This window comes from Neolamprologus multifasciatus, chromosome 15 (genome assembly GCF_963576455.1).
Source record: "Neolamprologus multifasciatus chromosome 15, fNeoMul1.2, whole genome shotgun sequence".
NCBI classification, from domain to species: domain Eukaryota; kingdom Metazoa; phylum Chordata; class Actinopteri; order Cichliformes; family Cichlidae; genus Neolamprologus; species Neolamprologus multifasciatus.
Genome location: NC_140453.1, coordinates 10,272,109 through 10,294,122, shown reverse-complemented (window position 1 = coordinate 10,294,122; position 22,014 = coordinate 10,272,109). Strand labels below are relative to the sequence as shown.

The following is a 22,014-nucleotide window of genomic DNA, read 5'->3' as shown; positions in this document are numbered from 1 at the left end:
GTAGTGCTTTACGGCTGCTGGCAGAGCAGCTTCCGTACCAAATTGTGATGCAGCTCGTCAGCAAGCTCTCGATCGTACACCTGTAGAAATTTGAGGTGATGTTGGCGTTCATGCTAAACTTCCTCAGCCTCCTCAGGAAGTAGAGCCGCTGGCGAGCTTTCCTGATAGCAGTGTCTGTGTGAAGGGTCCAGGAGAAGTCCTCGGTGATGTTGACTCCAAGGAACTTGAAGCTGCTGACCCTTTCGACCTTGACACCGTTGATGTGGATGGGCTGGTGTTCTCTGACTGGTCGTTTCCGGTAGTCCACGATCATCTCTCTAGTTTTGCTGATGTTGAGAGTCAGGTTATTTTCCAGACACCACTCATACAGCGCCATCACCTCCTCTCTATAGGCCGTCTCATCATTGCCTGTGATGAGGCCTATGATGGTTGTGTCATCAGCAAACTTGATGATGGTGTTGGACTCGTGTTTAGCAACACAGTCGTGTGTGAACAGGGAATATAGGAGGGGGCTAAGCACACAACCCTGTGGCGTACCTGTGTTTAAGATGAGTGATGAGGAGGTGTGCTTACCAACTCTCACCACCTGGGGCCTGTTTGTGAGGAAGTTTAGAATCCATCTGCAGATTGGTGTTCCCAGCCCAAGGTCGACGAGCTTCGTGGCAAGTTTCGAGGGGATGATGGTGTTAAATGCAGAGCTGTAGTCGATGAGGGGGTGGGATTAACTAAGCTTATGCTTCTTCTTGCTCCTTTTTGAGCATGAAAGTTATTTGTAGTTGTGGTTGCTCGTTTTCCTTTTGTTTTGCTTTGTTTGTTTGTCTCGTTTTAATTCTATGTTGTTATACTTTTTCAACAAGTTCAAAATAAAGACTCAATCAAAAACAATCCATAAATGATTGCATTACCGCCACGAGCTGGTGTGGAGCTTGGATCGAAACTTCTGTTTATTTACGACTTTAAAAACAAAAATAATTATTTTTATCAGGTAGGTTGGCATTTTTAAAATATCTATTAGTTTTTTCTTCTGAGGACTTGAATGAAATTGAATTGCCTTCTTTCTGCCTCATATTTCTAACAATGTATCCTGTGCTGATCAGTTCAGTATGTACAAATGTATCTCCTTTTCCCTCTTCACCTCATTGCTCCTTTAGTACACTTCAACTTACTCTTGTTCATCCCACCTTTCCCTCAGGTTAATTTATTATCACCATAAAAGTTTGTTGTGGCCTTTGTTCCATTCTCCTCCTTCTTCATGTCTTTTGACACCAAATGTGCAAGTACCAATAAAAATATTACCACTAGCCCTATTACGTGAATTAACATTCACTAAAAATACTGGTGGTTGGCAGCGCTAATCCTCAGCCTCATATTAGACATCTACGATGTCAATTTCAAAACCCTATGTTACCTTGTTCTCAACTAGTGAAACGTTTAGCAAATTATTAGATTAATTAGCAACAGGTCAGGAATATTTCTGCATCTTAGGGAGGCAGAGTTTCTCCGAAGTAAAGATGGGCTGAAGTTCACCAATCTGCAAAAAATTGTGAAAGTTTCAGAATAACATAAAATCGCTGAATATCTCATCATAGTATATGATCAAAATATTCAGAGAATCTAGAGGAATCTCTGTGCACAGGGAACAAGTGCAAAAAGTCAGTATTAAATGGCCGTGATCTCCAGGCCATCACGTGGCACTGCATTGAAAACAGAAATGGTTCTGTCATGGAAATCACTGCAAACAAACAACTGATGTTCAGTTTACTGCTAATAAAAATACATTCAGCACACATACATAGTGATCTGGTCCTCATGATACGCTCACGATTCAGTATTACACTTTATGGCAGCAGATACAATTATCTGAAACACCACACAGGGTGTTACTGGTCTTCACGTAGTGTCAGCTCATTAACCACTGGTGTCCCATCCACACTCTACAGCATGCAAAGTGTAATCATAGGAAAAATTGACTGTCTACAGAATATGAACCTGAGGTCATGAGGTAGATGAGCAGGGTTGCAGCTGCAAATCTTGTATTACTTCAGTGTAAGTGCCTTCATATTGCTCATTAGTCCTTCATCTGCTCCTCTCTGATACCACAGGCTTGCTTCATTTCCTCCCGGTGTTCAAAGACTGCGTGCACAAACTGGCCAAACAAGCGCTCCATGTAGTTCTCACCTCGAGGAAAAAAACCCTGCAAGAAGGCAATGTGTCCCCCATGTGCCGTCAATACCAGGGCGACGTTAGGAAGATCCTGAACTATAGACACTGGGAAGGCTGTGAGAGCAGGAAAGAAGAAGTCCAAATGAATATAAACAGAGAGCAGAGTAGACACAAAGCAGACACGTGAATCGGAAACCTTTCATGTGACTTCAACATCCTTGATTACATTTAAAAAAAAGGAATTGTGTTATGAAGAAGAATATAAATTCTCAACAATTACAAAACTTGATTTATCTTTTGTGCGCCAAATCTGACAAGGCCTACTGAATCAGCATTTATGAGTAAACCATTACAGCTGTTATTTCCCCTTTGCAGTGCTTATACTGACACACCTCTCCTGTTGTGTACTCACCAGACTGTGGAGAGAAAGGGTCATCGGAGGCATTGAGACACAGGATGGGTACGGCTGTATTGGGGAGCTTTTTGCCTGGGCTGGCATCGCGATAATAATCCATACATGAGCTATAACCAAACATCAGAGACGTGAAGCGTTCGTCAAACTCACGGATGGACCGAGCCTACAAGAGGGTGTGAAAACAAGATGACGATGAATGGAGAGTCAATTATACATCTAAGAAACTGACAAACTGGGAGTAATAATGTATCATACCTTCAGGACATAGTCAACATCCACCACTTTCTCTAAAATCTTCCTGTGCCTGTGAGAAACAGATTTTTGTTTTTTATTTAACTGGATTTACAAACGCAAATGTAGGTTTAGCAACCATAACTTATCCGACCTGTTGAGAATTTGGTGCAAGGATCTCGTGATGTGCCTGTTGAAGAGCAGCCAGTTGAGCGGTTCCTCCATCGAGTCAGAGGACTTACGTGCATCCCAGGGTACGGAGATGGTGATGCCGGCAACCAATCCTGACTCGGTGTGCTTACGGGCCAGGTAGTTTAACAACACCATGCTGCCGCAGGGTGAGAAGAAAGGGATTATAAAATTGTTGAAAAAATAATAATAAAAGAAATGGAGGAAAGACACAGACGACAAATCTAGGTCAAGAAATGGAGGCCAGCGGAAATACTATGCACCAACTCACCCTCCCAAAGACACACCAGCCCCAAGCACAGGAGCACTGGGGTAGAGCCCTTTGACATGCTGCACCACACACTCAAGATCTGAAGTATTGGCAGCACAGTAGGTGACTGGTGTCTGAAGCAAGCAGAGGGATACAAGAGGGGAGTTACATGCAGCGCTAAAGCCTCAGATCTTCTGTTAGTGCTATTACTGCTGTGAAATGGTGCACTGAGGATGACGTTCTCCATATTTATATTAAGAAACACACTGAAACCAGCTATGCCTGAAGAAATTAATCTTGGAAAACTGGTCACAAATGCATTGTTTTGTTGGGTCAAAAGCTTGAACTTTTTGGCCTCAATGTCAAGCTTTATGTCTGGAGGAAACCAGGCAGCCAATACCATGACATCAAATTTAGCGCGGTGGTGGCAGCATCATATTGTGCGGATGTTTTTTGTGAGATTAGTCAGGGTCAAGGGCAAGATAAACGCAGTAATATATCAAAACATCCTGCCCCAGAGTGCTCTGGAACTCATACTGCGGTAAAGGCTCATCTTCCAACAAGGCACACAAAGCACACAAACAAACAAACAAAGGAGTGGTTTCCACTCAGCAAATGTCATTGACTGGACCAGCCAGAGCCCAGACTTGAACCCGATTGAATGTCTCTGGAAAGATCAGAAAATTGGTGTATGCCAACCTTCCCCCTCCAACTGGATAGAAGAAAGAAGAATGGGAGAAACTGCCTAAAGGTTAGCGTGCCAAGTTTGTAACACTCTAAAAGACCTGAGCTGTAATTGCTGCCAAAGCTGCTTCTGCAAAGTATTGAGCAAAGGCTGCAAATTCCTATGTACATATTATGTTTTTATTATTAAACTCGTAATGAAATATTAACACCCAAGTACTTGGGTGTTCTACTTTGCAGAATTTTGTGGTGAAAAATAAAAATTTTGGAATAAGGCTGTAACATGAAAAAAGTGGAACAAATGAAGCACTGTGCGTACTCTCTGGATACACTAGAAGCATTCCATCCACATTGTTTAATGTGCCTGCACCACTGGCAGGAAAACAACCCCAGACAGTGTTTTCATATTTGAAATATTTGACCATAAAGTTTTCTCCAGAAGGCATCTAGCTTCTCCATGAGGGCAAATTTCAGTCAAGCTTGAAGGTGTTTATTCTGGAACATGAGCTTCTTTCTTAAACAGTGTTTTGGCAGTTTTTACTTAGATTTTACTTAACTATAAATTTATTAGGTATTCATTGTACTTACCAGCAGCTCCTCCCCTCCAAGACCTCTGTTGTTGAAGACCACACATCTAGGAAGGAAAGTATTTATGAAAACTAATTCAGGCAAATACCAGGCACAAGCTACATTAAGCTTCCTGCTTAATGTAAACTTTCCTGTTAGGGCTGCTTAAAGATCACTTCATTTTGTGTGAGGAGTGAAGCTGACCTGTAACCGTGGCGTGTGGCCTGGCTAACAGCGTGAAGCACATAGGACTGCTGGCTGTTTCCTGTAATCCCGGGGAGGATGAGCACTGTGGGACGCGTGGAGGATTCTGGGTAGGTCACACTGGCCTGATTGTCCAACCAGTCAAGAGAGATCTGACCACCATCCACTGTACGGATCAGCTCACTGGGAGATGAAGGGACGAGACAAGATATTCATTATTTAATTAAATGTTTAGATTAAGATTTTTAACCCTCTTGTAAATAGTAGTGAACTGAAAAATTAGGGTTTCTTCCTACTTGCGATAACTGACAGGGGGTCTGGATTTGAGGACAGCACAGACCAGCGTTTGAAGCCGGCCTCCCCAGCACCACGGAGTGGGACTGAAGCGCTCAGCTACCACAGGACAGTGCTTGAAGAGGAATGCACTGAAGGCCTCACTGCAAACCAGAGCTGGTCTCTGAAAGGACACAAGACCAGGTGAAGACATTATAAAAGCACAGCTGCTAATAGATTCACACCTGTGAGAGACAAAAATACATCCAAAACACACCAGGCGAGCAGAACAAGGTACAAAGAAAATAATGGCAGTATCAGTGGTATGTAGATGCAGTGTCAGTGTGCTGAATAATACCAGCTTTGCACTTGGAAACTTTGAAGTGATGTCACACAATAGCATGTAATCAGTGAGTGGCTGACATACAGAAAATAAGTCTTAGATCAAAACTCCTTTTTTCTCTTTGATACAGTCTGTGCAGAAATTTGTTATATTTGCTTATTTTTTGGCATTTTTTTACATAGATAAATTCTTCAGCTGCCAATACTTAAACTTAAAGTACTTAAACTTTAGCACAGTGCTTAATATGAATATAGTTGATATACTGTCTGTTACCAAATTATTACTCATACCCATAATCTTCTTCAAATTTTATGAAATCAATAAAAGAGAGACTTTAATTTTGTGGAATAAAGTATCAAAGCTATTGTTGATTTAGATGGGGCACATTTTGCTGGCTCACAATGGTATCACATAAACAAATGCGGGTCCTGTTTACAGGTCACACAACAAAGTCAATGATAAATAAGCTCACAGAAAAAGCACCCAGTGTTATAGAAGTGCAAACATGTCCGTCTAATTGCAAAGAAACAGGAGAGACATTAGGTGCAAAGGGTGATCGAAAAACTCTTCACAAACACATTTCCTTTTGTTTGGCAATTTTCGAGTGGAGTCATAGCTTTTAAACATTACATATTACAGATTACAGGAAGTATGAAAGCCATGAAGCTCCTGGTACGCATTTTTTGTGACGACACAGTCGGTCTGCAGCTTTCGACTTTTACGCGACCCCGATCTCTAATTTACCTGGTCGGTAACTTCTTGGCAGCGTTGTTGTGGTTCCCAAACACTCCCACCCGATTGTTGATTGTGGAATATATAGGAGGAAGGAAACGGCGAGATCCCATTTCATCACCACGCTTGAGTTCACGAAATCTTCAGAACGACCCATACAGGTGCTTTATTTTATACACCTGTGCCTGAAGGCACCAGAATTCAAAGATATGTAACTGGCTACCTTTGTCCATAAATACAGTGTTGTTGCACAAGCTGATGAATGACCTCTTTTTAGTGCCAGAGAAACAGGAGTACTAAAAGTTTGATCTGCATGAGCTCATCCACTGCAAAGTCAGGGTCCTCCCCAGTGCTGCTGGTTACATGATTGCTGGAGGCTACTGTTGACTGATGACTAAGTTGAGCTTTAGTTGTGATCGGTGGTGTGATCGGTTTGATTTGTTTTTCCTTTACCAAACAGACTTAATTTTACATATCGCAAAAGCGTACAAGACTCAGCTGAGGGGTAAAGTAGACCTTTTTGAACAAAACATATTAATTTTAAAAAGAATTTTTTAACTAATTGGAAAGTAGCATAGTGAAAAGGAAACATCATGGTATAAAGTAACCACGGAATCTGACCTGACACTTGCGGCCCCAGAGATAGTACAGTGCGGCTGTGAGGGAGCAGATGATCACCGTGTACGGCGTGAAAACGCACTCCCAGTATGTCCTCCATACCTCTGCATGAGTCAGAAACATGACAGGACAGAATGAAATGGACTAATGTTTAACGCCTTCATCGCCAGCATCGATGGCGTTCTTCTTTTATTTTGGGTGAACAATACATTATTGCATTACCGCTGTCGTGCCAAACTAGGTATCCCCGACAGAATTTGTTTCCCCTGCGTCGGGAGCACACGCTGGACTGTCCAAATCACGGACAAATAGTATCCCACATTGTTGATTTTTAGTTTACAAACACTTCTTATAATGACTAACTACTCCTGACATTTTTGAGATGTTAGCTCTTTATACAACGAAGTTATAGTGGGATACAAATAATATCAGGCTGACCCTGCCACAATATGTTCCCCCTGTGTAAATCACGGACAAACAGTATCCCACATTGCTGATTTTTTGTTCACAAACACTTCTTATTATGACGCATTACTCCTGAAACTTTGGAGGATTTAGCTCTTTATATAGTAAAGTTACAGGAGAATAAAAATAATTATCAGCCAAAATGTTAATGGTTTATTAAAATAATCCCACCTGACACCCGTGAGCAATAAATATATAATTTTCTGTTGTAACCCTCAAACTGAATGGTAATGTAACGATACAAATTTTTCACAAAATGAAAACATCAGTACTTCTTGCGTGCTCCCAGCACAGGGGAAACAAATTCTGTCGGGGATACCTACTTTGGCACAACACCGCCACCAGCTGGTGTGGAGCTTGGACCGAGACATTTTACTGTATCATGAAAAAAAATTGGCTCGTTTTTTTATTTAATAGATGTCTCAAAAAATGAGAAGGGGAAACTAAAAATAAACAGCTGGAGAAACATTTTGCAGCTAGTCAGTAACATGATTAGGTATAAAATGAACATCTTAGAGAGGCAGAGCTTCTCATAATTAACCCTGGTCAGAGGTTCACCAATCTGCAAAAAACTGTTTCATCAATATAAAACTGTAAATATCTGGAACTATGATCTTCAGGCCCCCAGACAGCACCACATTAAAAAAGCAGGCATGATTCTGTCATGGAGGCCACTGCATGCACTCAGGAAACTTCCCGAAACGATTGTCTGTGTTCACCATGTCATCCACAAATGCAGATTAAAGCTCTACCATGTAAAGAAGAAGCCAGACGTGAACATTATGGGATGCTGCCATCTATTATGAAAACAGTTCTTTTAAATTGGACTGAAGTAAAGTAAAAAAAATGCTGTGTGGCATGAAGACTCCAGCGACACTTGAAGCACTATGGAAAAACTTTATTAGCTGACCAAAGCGTTTCGGCTTGTGGCCTTCATCAGGATCATTGCAAAATAAACGTTTGCATTTAAATAAAAGAAGAAATCTCGTAAAATTACTTCAAATATTTGAAAAAATATAGACGCTGCACTACAGAGGGGAGGGACCATCCAACTTGCTGGCTGTACTCAATGCTTAAATCCTGCATCTCTGTTGTTAAGAAAGTGAATTAGGGCCGATAGAACTGGCAGCTTGCACAAATAGAAAGGGTCAATCAGTGTTGACAGGTATGTACAGATTTTTAAGCAACACACATTCCATCCAGATAACATCTTTTTTCAGAGAAGGCCTTGTATGTTTCAGCAAGACAATATCAAACTACATTCTGCAGCTATTATAACAGCCTGGGTTTGTAGCGGACAAGTTTTGGTGGTGAGGTTAACCGCCTGCAGTCCAGATCTTTCACCAGCTGAAACATTTGGTGCATCAAAGAAGACCAAGGATTTTTTTTGTTCCACTAGAATCCTTCATCAACATTCCAGAGGTGGTCTCCTCAATTCCCAGATATTCTATCTTTTCTATCTTTTATATCTTTTATTAAAAGAAAAGAGTATGCTATAGTAGTAAACATGACGGTGCCCCAACTCGTTTACTGTCATCTAATTCAAATTACCTTGTTTTCTCTTAAAAGGATATTTTAAGTATTTTTTCTTGTGCATAGGCATAAACACTGCTCCTTACGTTGAGATGAAACTTCAGAATAATAAATGCCACAGCAATTCTATTCTTTTATACCTCTGCACACATCAGTATGTGAATTATAAAGATAAGTGAAATCTACGGTGTTGTCATAAAGTATCCAAGGTTGTATTGCTGGCAGTAGTACAGCTGGACCAAAGTTTAACTGAATAATTTAAGTAGTTGTTGCGTTCTGTGTCACTAGCCGCCCAGAGCTTTTTATTTCTCTCCACTCCCTCTTCCAACAAGTGCCTTATGTTGTGTAATCCTAACTTTACCCCTGTAGATATACCCAGGGTTAGTTGCATCTTATTGTATCCCTTTTTTTCTTTTAATGCTACTCTTTTAAATGCACTTGTTCCTTATTCCTGTTTCTTAGCACCTTTCTGCATCTTTTTACATTTAGGTCCATACTTTGTTGGGCAGACACAGTGTACACCCCCACAGTGGATTTTAAATCAGTCATTGTGATTGAAGTGCACAAAGGAATGATTGTAGACCTTGATATTTATGCCTCGTCAACAATTTTCTTGACTATGCGAGTTGTTGTGAAGGTGTTTTCATTTCCATGGAAATAATTCTGTGATCATCCACTTTGGTGGTATTTTGTGCTCTTTCATGCTTTGGTTTCTTCAAGCTTATGACAGTGTCCCTCACTTCCACTCGCATCTGTCTGATTGTTTGATTTAAAATATTCCGTAGTAGTGTGCAGAGGCAAAATTACACACGCACATACGGTCCGAACTGTATGTGCATTGCCACCACCCTCTGCTGGGCCCTGCTAGAAACATGTCTTGATATTGTCCTGTAACTCACAGTTCATTTAAAAGTTTGTGTTGTAACCTTTTCAGCTTTTTTCCTTTAGTGTACAATAGAAATTGCCATTGGATGGGTCTACCACAAATTGTGAAAGAAGGGCATCCAGTAAAATTCAAAACATTTTAAATCTTGTCAGGCACATGGTTTTTAAAACACTGTTAACACTGTAGCAGATCACATTTCTCACCACAGTCAAAAATAAGCTGCAACATCAAAGGAGGACTATTTGGATGTGTGATTTTTGATTTTCTTTTGCTGTAGTATCCTTTAATTTAAGGAGTCATGGTATTATATTGGTATTATCATTATTATAAATTACCGGTTCAATACATAGTATATGAAATCGGCAATGTCATCATCCCAACTAAAGCTAGAATGCTAGATAATATGTATATATCTCTGAATATAATTATCTAAATGTTGAATGCTAAAACATAACCATGTTTCTTCATGCAAAGTGTCAGAAGGTTCATATAATCTCATTTAACTTCCTAATGAAGCTTATGTGCAATTTTAATAAGGCAGATCCGCAGTCACTCATCTGCCTGCTTTCCTGGGTTGTTTGGCCGCTACTAGTCTCTTCTGGACTCCACTACTTTTTCCCACGTTGTCAGACTCAGCACTGTCATTCTCGCTTTCAGACTCCCATTCATGCAACCCACCTCCTCCCCATCTCCACCTCACAGACGCTTCAACTGGAGCTTCATCCATGTTTAATCTTTAATTTTTTAGTTTAATTTTTTTGTAGTTTACTGAGGGGGGGGGGGGGGGGGGGGGGACCTGGAAATCATGGTAAAGAATTTCAAATAAAGACCAAGAAACAAAAATTTATTCCCTCTTTATTGCATGAAATTTGTCAAAATCTGCCCCAGGATAAGGTCTGTCTTTTCTTTGATTTATTTCTTGATTGTCTGCTGTGATGATTATTTCATCTAGTTGAGCGGGATTCCTGTAACCACCTCTGACTCAATACCACATTCATCATTTCCACGCTTGATTTTGAAAAAACCTGAAATAAGAAGACAACAGAGGACGACACAGTTTTAGGCCAGCATTCCCACTCGTCTTCAGCACTTTGTGTGATAAAGGCCTGTATGTGACACCGGCTATGTGCCTCACACTTTCATCCATACCTTCATCTCCCCAGTCAGTATTCCAGGAGTTTGCAGCCAGCCAATAGGGCGTCCCGTTCTCATCACCCCAGCCCAAGATCTTAATGGCGTGACCGCCCAGCATATCCCCTGTCACATGCTGATACACACCTACAGCAAAAAAAAGCTCATTAAAGCAGAAGAAGGTTGTTCCTCTTTTGAATAGTACACATTTTCTGACGGGCGTTCTAAAGTGTCTGTGGAGCTTTTTCAGATTATTGGTCGACTTGCTTGCTCTCAAACAGTTGCCCAATATTAAACTGAGACAAAGAAGTACGTTACTCATATAGAGTGACATTACTTGAATTAAATACATAAACCTCACCACTCTTATACAGCAGAAAATCTTCATAAACAGTGAAAGCTGCCTCCACAGGCCCGTTCTTGTACAGCTCCGTCATGATCTGATCCGGGTCCGACGGGACGCCGTATGTGCGTCTGCCTGAAGAGGGACATACAGGAAACGTCAAGGATTGCAACAACAAAGTAAACCAATGCTAGGAGGGTGTAGAGTTTATTTTAATTCTCTGTACCAAAGTGTTTGTCCTTCTCATATGATGGTGAGTATCCATCAATGCACTGCTGCACACACTTAGGAGTCTCTGAACTCCCACACGGAGGACGACTTCCATTCACATGATGCTCACAGGGGGCGATGGTGTAGGGTAGGCAGCCTGTAATAAACAGTCACTGTCAGTCCATTTAAGTCAAGTCTTTTGCTCCTCCCTAAAACTACTTTTATGGGGCAACCGTGGCTCAGGGGGTTGGGAAGCGTATCTGTAACTGCAAGGTCGCCGGTTCGATCCCCGGGCTCTCTGTCCTGGTCCTTGTGTTCTTGGGCAAGACACTTTACCCTACCGCCTACTGGTGTTGGCCAGAGGGGCCGATGGCGCGATATGGCAGCCTCGCTTCTGTCAGTCTCCCACCAGTGTGTGAATGTGAGAGTGAATGAATAGTGGCATTGTAAAGCGCTATGGGTGCCTTGAAAAGCTATATAAATCCAATCCATTATTACTTAAACTGAATTCAGCAAGTTAATAATGGACTTACCAACTTTAGAGTCATACAAGCCTCCTGTGACAAGCCCTTTCTTTGCCCAGAATTCCCAAGCAGCAGACGGAAAGCCACCAAAACAGCTACATCAAACACGAAAAGACATAATGTGCACCATGAGTTATATTATAGCTGATTTACCTCATTTGATTTTTGAAGACTGTAATTATAAACCATCACTGTTTCTCCAAAAAAAACTTTTCCATGAAAACTTCATGCGTAGAATTAATGAACAGCCCATTTACTTATATACACGAGCTATTACTAATGCTCACCCCATGCCGCATTCATCACAGCAGGCCAGCAGATCTTCAGCGGAGATCTCCACAGAGATCTTACCACCACTTTGGATACATAACCTGTCAGATATTGCCTCAGCTGCCCCAAAGGCCTGTGTAAAAATCAAACCGGGAACACTGAGAACATGGAAGTTGGTAATGATTTTTTTAATGTCCCACCCTATCTCCTCTATTTGGTAGTGGTGTATTTTTAATTTCTTGGTGTGTCATACCCAACAGGACCCACAGGAGCCTTGATCTCTGATCTGTTGGACTGTGGCACAGTTGGGCCACTGTTTGCGTGCGTCAAAGCTGTCAGGAAGTTTAATGCCTTCAATATTATGAAGCCTAAACAAGAGAGAAAACAGAATCACTGCAGATTAGCTCAACCTGCTGACTGTCACATGTCATCTCATGTGGCCAGCTGTGCAAACCACCTGATAAACTTACACCTCTGGTAGCTTGGGTCCATTCAGTATGGTGCCACACAGCTGTTTGACATAGGTGGTATCGATATTCTGGAAATTCTTTGTGGCCTGGAGCAAGTGAAAAGGAAATTGGAGCAGAGAAATCATCGCTTACGGGTTGTTAACAGCTTCCTAAGATGTGGAAATATCCATAAAAACTGATTGCATGGTCTCACCGTCCAGGTGGTGTTAGCCTTGTTAATAAAATCAACCATCTCAGAGGAGAGAAGGGAGTGGTGAGGGTGTGCCCAAGTGGTGGACACCATCACCACTACAGAGAGGAGGAACAGCGGACTCATCCTGCAAAACAGACATCAATAATCATAGGTGACCAGGAAACTGTTTACATGCGCACAAAAGCGCATCTGAGTAGAGCGTTACAAGGAAAGGGAATAAGGAAAGAGGCCATTTCCTTTATTTATAACCAACATGTGTTTTGCAGTAATGTTGCAAATACATTTCTGTACATAGGAACTGGGTCATGTATGAATGCAATGAACTTGGTTATTAGAAACAGTCTTTCTGGAATATATCTAACACTGACTTTAAGAATTAGATCCACAATTAATGATAAATGATACTTTTAATCCAATTTATAAAGACAAAAATGAAGTTTAAAAGAACATTCATGTTATCAGATGAATCAGAACTGCAGCTAGATTTAACATATGTACATTGATTCAAGCTAAAAACAAAAAATGAAAACTTCAGCTTAAAAGACAATCATAAAGTATTAATCCGGATGCATATTGAACTCATGTTCAAAAAAAAAAAAAATAATAATAATAATAATAATAATCAGCAAATTTGCCAAAATGTCTTAATTTTTTACCTGGGTCACAGTTTTAGCAGATCTTTTTCGTCGTTCTTCTTCTCTCTGACTCAACAAACCTTCCAGTTACCCTTCTTATAAGACCCAAGTTGTTGATCACATGCCTGTGTAATAAATGCACCTGCATGTCTCATGTGACTATAAGCCTGCCATTCCAAAGGTTGACCAAGCTCTTAAAATTATACGTCAATAACCAGATGCAGCTTTGTTTCCTTTATTTAACCATCAACCTTCTGATTCTTAATTTTTTGTTTAATATGTATGAACTTCTCCCATACACACACACACACACACACACACACACACACTTAAACTCTGCATCAAAACATGAAATCACTCAAAATACTGGATTTTATATTGCTATTTATTTCTTCAAATATGTACAAATCAAAATGTCACATTACATAGCAATGTTTTTAGCTCTCCTTTGGTTCTGTACAAAGTTACTGTGTGCTAGCCTTTCAACGCACCAAAGCAGTGTTAAGGACACTTAGCTAGCAGTCTCAGTATGCCTTTTTCTTCCCTCTTTTGCTGATGCTAAAAAGGACCTGAAAATACATCCATTTTCCCCTTTTCATCTGTAATAAAATCTACCCTGATATTGCACATAATTGTTTTTCCTTAATTTTAAAAAAAACACAACGATGAAACAGATTAACACACAGAAAAGGACCGAAAAGGTTCTACTGTGATTGGAAGCCGTCGAACATACAGCGGAAACGCTGCAGAGTGCACCAATGTAACTTTTTAGTGTCTCTGCTAGAGAAACAAATGGAATATGGAGCTAGGTTTGATGTGATATGAGAAAAGAAATAAAAAAAAGAAGATTGAACACCACCACTTGTTCAATCTCCTCCCCCAAAAAAAAATAAAAAATAAAAATCCTAGTATGTGCAGGATTAAACTGTGAACGTTTGTTTTCAATTATTCAAATATGATGAATCATTACAATTCAAACAATGTTTCAAACAAACTAGTAAGAAAAAAAAATAAAATAAAATTAAAAAAAAAAAAAACCCACCCTGAACTGTGGAAGTGTACCATTTATGGCAAATATACCCACACACACCAATGTGTGTATACAATTCATCTAGACACAGGATGGACTGCTACAGATCAAATCATTTAATGACACCAGCCTGCTAACAGAGCCATACTTTAGAGTGTCCATCATCCGGTAACAGCCCCAGTGAATCTGTAAATTCCTCTAGAACCAGACCTTCAGAGGGGGCACAGGGGCTTCTTTAGTATAGAGGCTCAGGAAAGGTGGGGGTTAAATTAGTTCAAGGTCTCTGCATGTCACTGGTGCCTTGGGCCTGTGCCGCTGTAGTGTTAAGGTACTGCCAGCTGAGGGCAGCGAGCACCATAGCAGCAGAAAGGTACATGGGCGACAGGTGGTGGGTCCTGGAGCGGAGGCTGGACTGCGACAGGGCGGACTTTTCACGGATTACAGCCAGGATGTGGAGCGTCTTTTCCCGAGACGGGTCGGTGAGGGACACCTTGTGTAATATCTGGAGAGAGAGAGCACATTCAGTACACCAATATGGTGGAGGCAGTAGAGAGAGACTGAGTTTAAAAAAAAATAAATAAATAAATAAAATTAACCCACCTCCTGGCTGTACTGGGCGATAATTGTCTGCACAGCACTCATATTGGTGGCTTCCATCATGAGAGTAACTGCCTGTCCCTTTCGGATCTTCACCACTCCCTGAAACACCATGGGGTTGTTGTAGCACGTTGACAGTGTAGCTATTGCCATCACCTGGTCAAGAGAGAAATGACAACATGTGAAGTGGAAGTGTTTGATCATTTCTCATGAGTCAGTATTCATTGGTCTCTCTATTTAAACGCAACATTTTCTATCGTTTATCACTTACAGAAAAAGTTATTATTAAAACAAAATATTAAAATGTTTCGCAAACATTTCGCAAATCAAAACATGTTCCAGTAAGACTGTAGGACATGGACAGAATAGTTTGTTTTCTGAGCTTGAAAAAATAAAAATAAAATAAAAAATGAACATGTTTAAATGTTAGGGTTTGGAGGAGATTGTGAAGCAGCGCATACCTGTGGAATGGCACAGAAATTAAAGACGCTCTGGTTGCGCAGGCGGGACAGGTAGGCAATAACATCCGGGACGTGACGCAGAGCATCAGTGACCAGCAGGTTGAGACAGGACAGTGCCGACTCCAGCTTCTCAGGCTGGGCCAAATCCTCAAGATGGCCTGCAAACTGGCTCCAAGCCTGCACACAGCATGTAACAGTGATTTTATTTATCTGTACTGGCACAAACCTTGGCTGGATTCTGTTTGTTATGTACTTCTTAGAAGTCTTGAGCAAATTTCTTCAAATTTGGTACAAACACTTATCCCACAGACCCGAGAATAAGTTGATTAGAGATTGGAGGCCAGGGTGAAAGCATGGTACATGACTGTCCTTTTATTGTAAAACTGCAGGCTTCCTGAGGGACATCTGAAACTCTTCTTTGGAACGTTGACCGCATTTGGTCCATTTTCTGTCAAGACAACCCAACACTACTATCATAATGTTGAGCTCCTGGCTCCGGAGAGGTCACTATCCATGGCTGATAGTGTCCTCTGTGCGTTTTTCTATGCAGGTATGTTTTCAATCTGATGGAATTATGAATGCAGAAAAGTACCATCGATTTAGACAATTTCTCCAACACCGCTGGCTGAAGTTCAGCCCAAATCTTGGAGGCATGACTTTCATATACCGTTCACCTGCTGTAGATCATTTTTGGAGACCTGCTTCCTCTTCTGCCCTCCACTTGTCCAGGTTACAGTTTTAAGGACACACTACTAAAGATATGCCAAGTTTTCAGCTAATACCTCTTAAAGAATCACTTTGTTGGTACAAAAATACCATTTAAAAAGCTGTTAAACTCTGGCATAGACTCAACTAAATAAATGGGAACAAATGATGTGCTTTTGCAACAGGCTAGTTACCAAATGCCCAAAGATACCATTTAAAATGGGTTATTTGCAGAGTTGACCATTATTTGCAGACATCCCTTGAATTAGGTGGGTTTGTTTTGGGGGGTTTTCCTCCCATAGGTCAGTGTTAAGCGGCTTAACAACAATAACAACAACACAAAATATCCTTTGAAAAAGGTCAAGGGCTGAGGCAAAATGAGTGAAAAAGCATTTTTTTCAGAATTTGTCTTTGGACAAAATCTGAAATACCTACAGAAACCCTGGAGAACTCTTGCTTCTGACCACTTTAAAAGGAAAGAAAGTCTGGGTCCTTGGAAGCAAAATATAAAGAAATGATAGGTGCATCAAGATTTTTTTCATAGTACCACATTTTCTGGTGTCATAGTGATCTTAACCTTTGACCGACAACAGATTTTCCTAGAGCCCAAGTAAAGGTTTACACCAAATTCTCAGAAATGTCAGAAAGGCCTTCTGTAGCCAACACAAACAGACGTTTGTACAACATGAAAACACTACAAATAGGCCCACAGCTGTCACTAGTGTTAAGCATAAATAAATAAAACAAATTAAAAAAAAAAAAAAAAAAAAAAAAAAAAAAAGACATTACACAGTATAAAGCCCCTCCTGCATAGAAACAAATGTTACAAAGCACATTTTGTATTATGAATATGGCAGGTGTCTGTGAAGGTTCTCAGTCATCCAGGTCATCGTAGTCTAAGGAGCTTGGAAAGAAGAGCGTCTGGACTTTTTTAAGTTGCTTGAAATATGGCAGATATTGTTAAGTATTTATGACTGCACCAATGAGTTCAGTGGGAAATAGCATAATTCCTGGAAAATTGCCCCATTCATGTGAACATGGTCACAGCTGGATTAGAAACCACTGGGCTGACGTATCGAGTTGATAACCTCCTTTGTGCGACCGATTAGGGTAAGCAAACCCAGATAAGTGAAAGATATCTTGGGTATTCTAAACTTGCTTCGTAGTACCGGACCCTGGTCAGGCACACCGGTATTAGACAAGAGATTTTGTTTCTACCTCTTGTGGCCAGAAGGCACGTCCCTCTTGTGTGTCCTCTAGATAGTCTCGGATGATGTTAGTCTTTTGGAGAAACAGGCCCATGGAGTTCGCAAGTTCAGTGTCCCGCCCAACTTCAGGGTCCTCCAGCTGAGACGCAGAGAACAGCCGGGACAGGCCAATGCCGACTAGACCGGCAACATAGTGACAATACTGCACAAAAACAGAAAAACAAATCACAGCGCAGGACTTAAGAGAAACAAAATCCTGGCTTATGATTAAACATTCATATTATGTAATATTCAGAGCTGAATCATATAGCTACATGACAAGATTCTTTAGATTAAAAATCTCTTCTACAAGAGTGTCCTGGCCAAGAAAGACAGCAGTACAATCAGAGGAGTTTTATAAAACAGTAACACGAACACGCACGCACACTTCCATAAAGCAATTAAGTAAAGGCAATAAAAAAGAAATATATAAAACCGCTGTCTCAATAAATAATGAATAAATTAGTCAAAGCAAAATTGTCTACTGCCATAAATAAAGGAAACATTTAAAATCACCTTCCTTAAGTTCTGGTTGATTCTGCAGCTGATTTAAGAAGTAAGGAACTGCAAATCTGAATGCTACTGTAGCTAATTCAATAAAAATGTAAGTTTACTATCTGCTTCTGAGCAGTGAGTCAACAGCTAGTTTGTAGCTTTCACACCTCTGATAACATCCATTCCGTTTTTAATCAGAGTGATGACATTTTCTTCAAAATAAAAGGCTTTTATTTTGCCCTATAATAATTCTTTTGGGTCGTTACTCCAGTAATTTTAGAACTTACTCTTTATGTCCCCCCCCAACTCCAAGCAGTCATTTATGTAGTCATTATGGTGCTAGAACAACTAACAGAAGCATAACATTTACCTGGTCCCACTCCTTCATAGATCCCACTTTCTTCTCCAGGAATTCAGCCATTCCCACTCCCATACGGTGGCAGATATCCGAGATGACGTCTCTGTATTCCTGAGCGAGGTTTCTGAATTCCAGCGATATCTGGTTTTAGAGGACAAAGGTTATAGTTACCAATTAGTCACTGACTTAATTTGCCCAAACCTGCTAAATAACCCTTGAGAACCCACTGACCGTTGGGAAGTCTTCCAGGACCTGACGATCTTTCTCCTGGCTCTCCGTGAAGCACCACTCATCCTGGTACAGGAAGGTGTGGAAGTCATTGAGCATGGGAACCTTCTTGTCCAGAGGAATGGTCATGTCATCCTCCACCGTGTCCAGTGCACGCAGAACCAGGTAGAAAATGCAAACTGCATGTCTGGATCATAAACACAAGGAGGATTTACACAATGATAAAAGGTAGCAGGTATGTCAAGTGTCTATATGTGAAAAACTCCTGCATGGCCGCATCAAAGATATTTTTTATATTCCTATTAATACTATTTAACAATAAACTTTAAATGCAGAAAAAGAAAAGGTACATGGCAGCCTTCACCTCTGTGACCCTGAAAAGCCTGCAATGGAAACTTTAATTAACACCCATTTTATTTATGGCGAGTCTTTCTTTCAAATACATAGAAACGTGGTTTGAGATCACAATTTTATTTAAGATTCGTGTTTAATATCTGGCTCAAAATGAAAGAATTAAACTAGGGTTCATAAAAGGAATCAATGCCTGTCAGTCTGTCTTAGATTACAGGGATATTTCATCCCAAATAATGAATTGGGAAGGTCCTTGGTTTAAATCCACCATCTGGCTTGGGTTTGTCTATTCCCATGATCTTCCCGTGCCGTGTTTGCGTGGGTTCTCTCCGGGTACTCCAGGTTCCTCCCACAGACCAAAGAAATGCATGTTAGATTAATTTGTGATTCCTTTATCCGCCATGGTATTTCGCTTCACATGATGCTGGTAACAACATCACACAGCCAGGACAAAAAAAGTCTTTCATACAAAAACCTAACATGCACTTTTTGAATGCATAGTCTGTTGTGACTTTTTACTGTAGGTTCACAGAAAACAATCATGTGGCTCCACTCCAAGGAGTTGCAAGCTCCTGGCATTGGTTGTAAAAGTGTGAATATGTATGTATGTGTGTATGTATATGAATTAACTAAAACTAAACGTGACCAAACATTTTAGCACCCAAACATTAAAAAATACATACAAATAATAGAAACTCTTTTTTTTAGAACTTGGAACCCTAAAGCAGAATAAAACTATAGAGAAAATCTCTTTAGTTTGAGTACTTGTTTATAAGGTTTGTCATCATAACTTGCCTGATGACACTTTGGCGCTGTACTGTGGGTCAACTGCTCTCAGACTTTCTATTATTTTGTAATACTCATACTAAATGTTGCCTCCAGCATATGCCCTCCATACAACTATAGTTATAAAGACTAAAACTGGCACTGAAACAAACGAATCACAACTAAACTAAGACATTCTGGAAATAAACACTAAACGGAATTAATAATACTAAAAAAAAAATGTCAAAAAAAAAGAGAAACTTATGAGATAAATCAAAATTATTTCTGGATTAAAAAGTGGGATTTTTTTTTTTAAAGGGGGGGGCCAACACCCTTTGTTTTGCTCTAAAGAAAACAAACCGTGTGCACGCACACACGTGTCCTCACTTGGAGCCAGCTCCAGGAAAGTTTTACTCACCTCAACTCTCCGTCCAGCGCCTGAATCACAGCTGCAAAGCTGCGACTGGTTTGGTTCAGGTACAGGTAGCAGGTCCGCAGACTCTCAGTCATGGACTCCTGACAGGAGAGACAGAGGAAAGCGGTTTGTCGGTAGAAGCCTGCAGGTCTGAGGGCGCTGGAGGGTCGGGCGGCCTCCTGCAGGCCCCTCTCCCCGAGCCTCCAACCGTGCAGCAGAGAGCGTGGAGCGGACCCGCAGCCACGCGGAGCCACCGAGAGAGAGCGCTTGAACACGGACAGAGACAGCGGACACTTGCAGCAAGCTCCGGCCATACGAAAAACCGACAGCGAGAACGACCCTGCGGCTATGAAACCACACTATCCATGTTGACGCCACGCCTGTTGAGGAAGCGAAGTCCATGTAGAGGACAAGAGAGGTGACCAACGCTGTGTGGACGACGCTGCGTGGAGTTAAATAAGCGCCCCGCGGATCTTTAAGCACTTTAACCTTGAACCGTGACTGAGCGTGGCCAGTGCGCAGCGTTTGTAGATTTGCTGTTATGAGCAGGCACACTCCTCCCACCCCTGCCCCCAAAACAACGCCAGCTGAAGTTCACTTTCATAACCTACTTCCCTAATGCCAAAAATGGGGGGGTGGGGTGAGCAGTGTTTTCTTTTTAAAGAAAGCACGCATTAGCTGCTATTTAGTTGTATCTCCATGCACGCATGCAGCTAGATAATGTTGGCTGTGCGCGATAAGCAAACAGTCAGTTGTGGGGTGTCGACTGCGACTTTGTGCAATATAAAGCCTTCATTGCAATAGAAAAACAAACCTTAGCAAGTTTGCATACCCCTCCCCCTGGAAAAAGCAGAACTCACGAAAACTGTATTTTGCTGACATCTGGTGGGAGACAGCGTGAAGGACGGGAAAATTCGTGACCTGCAAGTCTGTGATACTCCAGGAAAAAGATTTTTAAAACAAATATATGAAACGTATTCTAAAACAAACGGACAACTCATTATAACCTTTATTTCTAATTTTAATGTTTACATCGAGTGTGCTCAGACATTACTGCACTTGTGCTGCTTTTGCACAACAATTTGGCTTTTAATACAATCAGATGACAGACTTGAGCTCTAACATTTGACATCTTGTGCAGGTTTGTTCCTCGGGTGCTTTAATCCAAATCTTAAATGAAGAATATCTTTCCTGTGTGTGTGTTTTGTTTAAGTAATGCTGCCAATCCGAGCACGAAGCCTCGTTGACATGGTGCAGTCTGCAGGCTCTCCGGGTCCTGCCTCTGGGTCACATTGGTGTTAAAACAGTGGGATTATCCGTCAAACACGCGCACAGCATCTCTCCCCACCGGTGCGCCCTCCAAGCTCATTATGTAAGGTAAATCCCAAGTCAATGGTCATCTCTGCCTGTGTGAGTAGACTGTGTGAGCGCAGATCTAATTTGACAAAGTCCAATTAGCTGTCTCTGTTTTCACCCGGATCGTTGGGAGCAAAACTAAGGACCGTGTTGCTCAGTTAGGTTTGAGTTGTAAAGTGCCAGATATGGCTATGTGCTTTTTGTTTTGGTTTGTTTGTTTTTTTTGCTCTGCGCAGACTCACTGTGATGATGCTCTGAAAAGAGGAACGGCTATCTGCTTTTTAATCCGCGCAACATCCTTTCTCTGCGTCTGGCTGATGTGTTAGTATTCAAACGAATCTATAAATTTGAGCTCAGAGTGCGTTTTCGACTAGATTTTACTCACATAATCCAACTTTGGCATGACGGCTCTGCATCCACCCATCTTAAATTTAAACAGGTTGAATATCTCCTCCGGGTGACCCAGCGACTTCAGGATGTCCATGTTGCTTCAGGTGTTCAGCGGTTACTCTGGCAGACTGACAAGATGTAGCCCCATCAGATATTCGCGTCTCTGAGATGCGGCAGCACCACCGACATGAGCGAGGACACGGTTTGCGGCCGGGAGCCTCGTCAGATCAACGGAGCGTCTGATTGGCTGGCGAGTCATGGGCTTAGAGGTTAACGTCCAATGAGCG

General features: G+C 41.3%; 3 protein-coding genes across 4 annotated transcripts; all 3 read right to left on the bottom strand.

The window, feature by feature from the left end:
• Positions 1–461: 461 nt before the first annotated feature.
• LOC146501617 (phospholipase ABHD3-like) lies at positions 462–6,837 on the bottom strand. The gene is made up of 9 exons (XM_085133046.1): positions 6,673–6,837; positions 5,000–5,160; positions 4,704–4,886; positions 4,521–4,566; positions 3,270–3,382; positions 2,964–3,137; positions 2,834–2,882; positions 2,576–2,741; positions 462–2,277 (listed from the first exon to the last, which is right to left on the bottom strand). Exons 1-9 carry the CDS (start codon positions 6,790–6,792, stop codon positions 2,069–2,071), a joined length of 1,221 nt encoding a protein of 406 aa, XP_084989172.1. The 5' UTR covers positions 6,793–6,837; the 3' UTR covers positions 462–2,068.
• A 3,507-nt stretch (positions 6,838–10,344) lies between these two features.
• ctsbb (cathepsin Bb) lies at positions 10,345–13,141 on the bottom strand. Its single transcript, XM_085133045.1, has 9 exons — positions 12,695–13,141; positions 12,502–12,587; positions 12,285–12,399; positions 12,049–12,164; positions 11,771–11,856; positions 11,254–11,394; positions 11,046–11,162; positions 10,703–10,831; positions 10,345–10,578 (listed from the first exon to the last, which is right to left on the bottom strand). The coding sequence occupies exons 1-9, from the start codon at positions 12,815–12,817 to the stop codon at positions 10,502–10,504; spliced, it is 990 nt and encodes a 329-aa protein (XP_084989171.1). The 5' UTR covers positions 12,818–13,141; the 3' UTR covers positions 10,345–10,501.
• A 555-nt stretch (positions 13,142–13,696) lies between these two features.
• Positions 13,697–21,937, bottom strand: fdft1 (farnesyl-diphosphate farnesyltransferase 1). Of its 2 annotated transcripts, XM_085133039.1 has the most exons (8): positions 21,723–21,937; positions 19,985–20,082; positions 18,454–18,637; positions 18,235–18,363; positions 17,341–17,532; positions 15,418–15,594; positions 14,960–15,112; positions 13,697–14,861 (listed from the first exon to the last, which is right to left on the bottom strand). In XM_085133039.1, exons 1-8 carry the CDS (start codon positions 21,819–21,821, stop codon positions 14,634–14,636), a joined length of 1,260 nt encoding a protein of 419 aa, XP_084989165.1. In that variant the 5' UTR covers positions 21,822–21,937; the 3' UTR covers positions 13,697–14,633. The 2 variants fall into 2 exon arrangements, with proteins under 2 accessions (XP_084989165.1, XP_084989164.1); XM_085133038.1 differs by lacking the exon at positions 21,723–21,937 and having other exon boundaries at positions 19,985–20,499.
• Positions 21,938–22,014: the final 77 nt, after the last annotated feature.

Excerpts from the sequence above, each read along its gene's own strand:
- fdft1 (XM_085133038.1), bottom strand. The coding sequence starts at position 20,295 with ATGGCCGGAGCTTGCTGCAAGTGTCCGCTGTCTCTGTCCGTGTTCAAG. Across the intron at positions 15,595-17,340 it reads GTGCCTTCTGGCCACAAGAG|GCTTGGAGCCAGTTTGCAGG; the intron begins GTAGAAACAAAA and ends TGCTGTGTGCAG. Across the intron at positions 14,862-14,959 it reads TCGCCCAGTACAGCCAGGAG|ATATTACACAAGGTGTCCCT; the intron begins GTGGGTTAATTT and ends CTCTCTCTCCAG.
- ctsbb (XM_085133045.1), bottom strand. The coding sequence starts at position 12,817 with ATGAGTCCGCTGTTCCTCCTCTCTGTAGTGGTGATGGTGTCCACCACT. Across the intron at positions 12,588-12,694 it reads AGGCTAACACCACCTGGACG|GCCACAAAGAATTTCCAGAA; the intron begins GTGAGACCATGC and ends CACTTGCTCCAG. Across the intron at positions 11,163-11,253 it reads TGAGAAGGACAAACACTTTG|GCAGACGCACATACGGCGTC; the intron begins GTACAGAGAATT and ends GTCCCTCTTCAG.
- LOC146501617 (XM_085133046.1), bottom strand. The coding sequence starts at position 6,792 with ATGTTTCTGACTCATGCAGAGGTATGGAGGACATACTGGGAGTGCGTT. Across the intron at positions 5,161-6,672 it reads TCTGGGGCCGCAAGTGTCAG|AGACCAGCTCTGGTTTGCAG; the intron begins GTCAGATTCCGT and ends GTGTCCTTTCAG. Across the intron at positions 2,883-2,963 it reads TTGCACCAAATTCTCAACAG|GCACAGGAAGATTTTAGAGA; the intron begins GTCGGATAAGTT and ends TGTTTCTCACAG.